Source organism: Oncorhynchus clarkii, chromosome 8, assembly GCF_045791955.1.
Source record: "Oncorhynchus clarkii lewisi isolate Uvic-CL-2024 chromosome 8, UVic_Ocla_1.0, whole genome shotgun sequence".
Taxonomy (NCBI): domain Eukaryota; kingdom Metazoa; phylum Chordata; class Actinopteri; order Salmoniformes; family Salmonidae; genus Oncorhynchus; species Oncorhynchus clarkii.
In genome coordinates this window covers 27,966,083-27,969,270 of record NC_092154.1, presented here as the reverse complement: position 1 = coordinate 27,969,270, position 3,188 = coordinate 27,966,083, and the positions used below count along the sequence as shown (strand labels likewise).

The following is a 3,188-nucleotide window of genomic DNA, read 5'->3' as shown; positions in this document are numbered from 1 at the left end:
TTTGTAGCTAAACTTTCCAGATGTCGACAAGTTAAAATACACTAGACAAGGTGGGATATTTATCTCAGTAAAATAATTATGCGAGAAATGGTGGAAACCACCATAACGAAGTAAACATTCTGTGGTCCTCCCACTAAGGCTTGGGAAAGGATGCAGTTTAATAGGCTACAGATAAATTTTGAAATTCATAGGGTGGTGTAAGTGCACGTTATGAGCTTGATGCTCCTTTCCAATAGAGGTTCTTATTCTGGTGACATGTTCGGCTGCCATTTGTCAAATAATCTCATATTTATCCATAATAATTTCATTGCGAAGGTTACCTACCCGCATTTTATCTGCTTGTTTAGTCCCGCAGTGAATCGTTAAAAAAAATTGTTACGGCTTGACTTTGAAGACACCAACAAATCAGCTCACGTTCTGGCCCGACCATCCGCTCAAGAAAAAAATCTGCCCCTGGCTGAATATAGTTGATGATCCCTGGTTAGACAGATGGCATGCTGCAGAAGCTTCCTTGATCAACAAAATATATACCATTCGATACATTGGTTTGAATGTGTCCTTCGCTAACAAATAAGCGTTTAAAACGTATTTTTATCCAGGGTCTCCCATTTTCCACCCGTAGAAGTGGGTGATTAAGAGGTAGTCACACGTGACTGGTCTAGAATCAACTACAATGTCAGCCACAGTTGGAAAACAGGTCTGCCCCATGTTTCCAATAAAAAAAATATGGTCACACTTCAGAATAGGGAAGAGTTACTATGCCCATTGAGACAGCATACACGGAATGAGTTTCCACTAATTAGTCCTTCGACCAATCAGAGCAGATCTGAAAATCAATTAGAAGGATTTGCATTTATTTGTCTGCCTGTGTGTAAACACAGCATAGGAGTGTTTTCTGTTTAACTTGCTCTTTAAACTATAAGTATGCCTTCGTTATAGATAATAAAGATCGTATTAAGGATTGGCCAGAACTACATTACTTGTGTTTGCATAACAAATCACTTAAATCCTAATAAACCTAAGACCCACAAATATTGTTAATATGTATACCTTAAAATAAAGTCAATGGTTTAATAGAAAAATGTGTTGACTAACTTAACATATACCCCACCTTTTTGAACCCGTTGATGAGATTAACATGATCACTGAATACAATGGCAAAAATGTATCATCCTTCTAGTGATCTCAGTAGATCATTTTATTGTTCCAAAGAAACAGACAATATGGACAGACATTATGGTGTAAATTGAGCTGCTTCACATGGGGTGCTATTTCACATGGGGAAAGGGGGTGACCGCTCAGCATAGTGATGAAATCAATGTGCAGGCTCTGAAATAAAAAAACAAGTGTCAATGCATACAGACTATTGCAAAATACTTCAAATGTATGATGTTGTTAAAGTTAGCTTATTAAATGTCAGGTGTTACTGCCTATGTTGCTGCAGTAGGTAGTGTAAGATAGCCACAATGTCATCTCATGAAATGTTGGTTAATACATCATAAAGTATAAACGTTTTGTTTTTATTGATTCCATGAACATGCTCATGTATTGCTGTTTTAACATGCAAATCTGCCATGTAGGTATCCCAGTAAACTTGAATAACATGAAATGCCAAATAGAAAACATGTTGCACTTACTTCCTTTAACTGCTTTCTTTCCTAAAGTTAGAAAGGGGAGAAGGGCACAAGATGTTAAAAAGCAAACCCATACATTATCCAAATACAGGTGTACTAGCCCTGTACAAAGTTAATACGCGCCATTAAAAAGCCAATTCTGAAATTGCAGTAGTGTTCTACTGCTGCATGATAGAGTTTCTCCAATCACTGATGTAAAGATCGTGTTCAGTTACTAAAGTTGATCCTCTTCAAGTCTGGTGTGCCTTACCAAGAATGAAAGATAATGCTTCACGCATTATTGCCCACAGCCACCAACTATTCAAATGAATGAAGACATGTAGTACAGTACTACGATTTCAGAAGTTTTGGTGTCAAACTTTTATTCAATTTAGCAGTAGACAACTCACCCCCATAAGATACTTTGTAGTACAGGTATGTCATGACACCCAGGCCGACCCACATCTCCTGGTACGCCCCAGTGTAGTAAGGGCTCATCTTGGCCCACCAGCTTGAAAATACACGCCCTGCCATCTGTGAAAAATAACAGAATTCTGTCAAATAGATTTTTTTTCCAGGCAAAAAAACAGGGTCGGTCCAGCAATGGAAGGAAATGAACTTGGAACAAGTGTACCTTAGCAGTACCACTACAGCTGGCTAGCTTGTAGTACGTGGGAGGTGAGAGACGCCTAGGTGAAAGATTGTTAGCTAGCGTTAGCTGTATAGCCGAGCAAGCAACATGGTATATGTGCCCACCGAACAGAACTACCGTTGAAGCAGAGGACGTCGCATGACTTTCAACCATATCCGCCTCCTTAGCTAACGTTACCCAGTTGTCCTGATACATGGTTGTTATAAGTGTCAACTTACGTTATCAAGGCACACTAGTTAGTATGTATGTCTATGTCAAAAGTAACAGCAAAAACTAGCTAGCTACATTTACACAATCACGCAAGGTTAGCTTGCTAAATTCCTGCAACTAAATGTTAGCCGGTTTGCTCGCTAACGTTGGGCCTCATGCAGAGGTTGTCGTCATGGCTGGCACGCGTAGGTAAACCTGATATATATATTTTTTAAACAAGGTAATCTGACATATTTAATTGATATTTTTGCACTAGGTATTGGTTTGCAGACATAATAAAAGATATTTTTAGGGCCTTACCTTCAGTATGTGATGTCCGGTGCGAAGAAGGTCACTTTCCAACGAAAACAACGTATGGTGTGTCGCAGAGTGTGCTGGGATATCAGTTTTCTTCTTTTGCAGCAAGCAGAGAAATAGTAGAATGCACATACAGATTTAGCCACATCGCCACCCCGTGGTAGCAACGATTTATCATCCAGAAAAAGCACTCGACCCACCGATATAACATAGAAAATCTGCTGTTTCATTAACTTGTCCAGTGAATTTTTGGCGACATTTAGAAAGTTTGCATAGGAAATAGACGTGACAGTTGCCTTTCCATATAACTATATTGTCTCGATAAAGACAACTAGAGGTAATTGTTTCACAAGACCTAAAAAATGATTGATTTGTAAAAACCCACAGTGTCGAATAAAAATTAGGTGGTTGAAGTG

At 38.9% G+C, this 3,188-nt stretch overlaps 1 protein-coding gene across 2 annotated transcripts; it reads right to left on the bottom strand.

The window, feature by feature from the left end:
- Window positions 1-1,166: 1,166 nt before the first annotated feature.
- Window positions 1,167-2,867, bottom strand: LOC139415623 (ATP synthase membrane subunit j). 2 transcript variants are annotated; one of them, XM_071163737.1, is made up of 4 exons: window positions 2,776-2,867; window positions 2,024-2,147; window positions 1,638-1,658; window positions 1,167-1,329 (listed from the first exon to the last, which is right to left on the bottom strand). In XM_071163737.1, exons 2-4 carry the CDS (start codon window positions 2,145-2,147, stop codon window positions 1,316-1,318), a joined length of 159 nt encoding a protein of 52 aa, XP_071019838.1. In that variant the 5' UTR covers window positions 2,776-2,867; the 3' UTR covers window positions 1,167-1,315. The 2 variants fall into 2 exon arrangements, with proteins under 2 accessions (XP_071019838.1, XP_071019839.1); XM_071163738.1 differs by lacking the exon at window positions 2,776-2,867 and adding an exon at window positions 2,248-2,291.
- Window positions 2,868-3,188: the final 321 nt, after the last annotated feature.

Excerpts from the sequence above, each read along its gene's own strand:
- LOC139415623 (XM_071163737.1), bottom strand. The coding sequence starts at position 2,147 with ATGGCAGGGCGTGTATTTTCAAGCTGGTGGGCCAAGATGAGCCCTTAC. Across the intron at positions 1,659-2,023 it reads CTACAAAGTATCTTATGGGG|GAAAGAAAGCAGTTAAAGGA; the intron begins GTGAGTTGTCTA and ends TTCTAACTTTAG.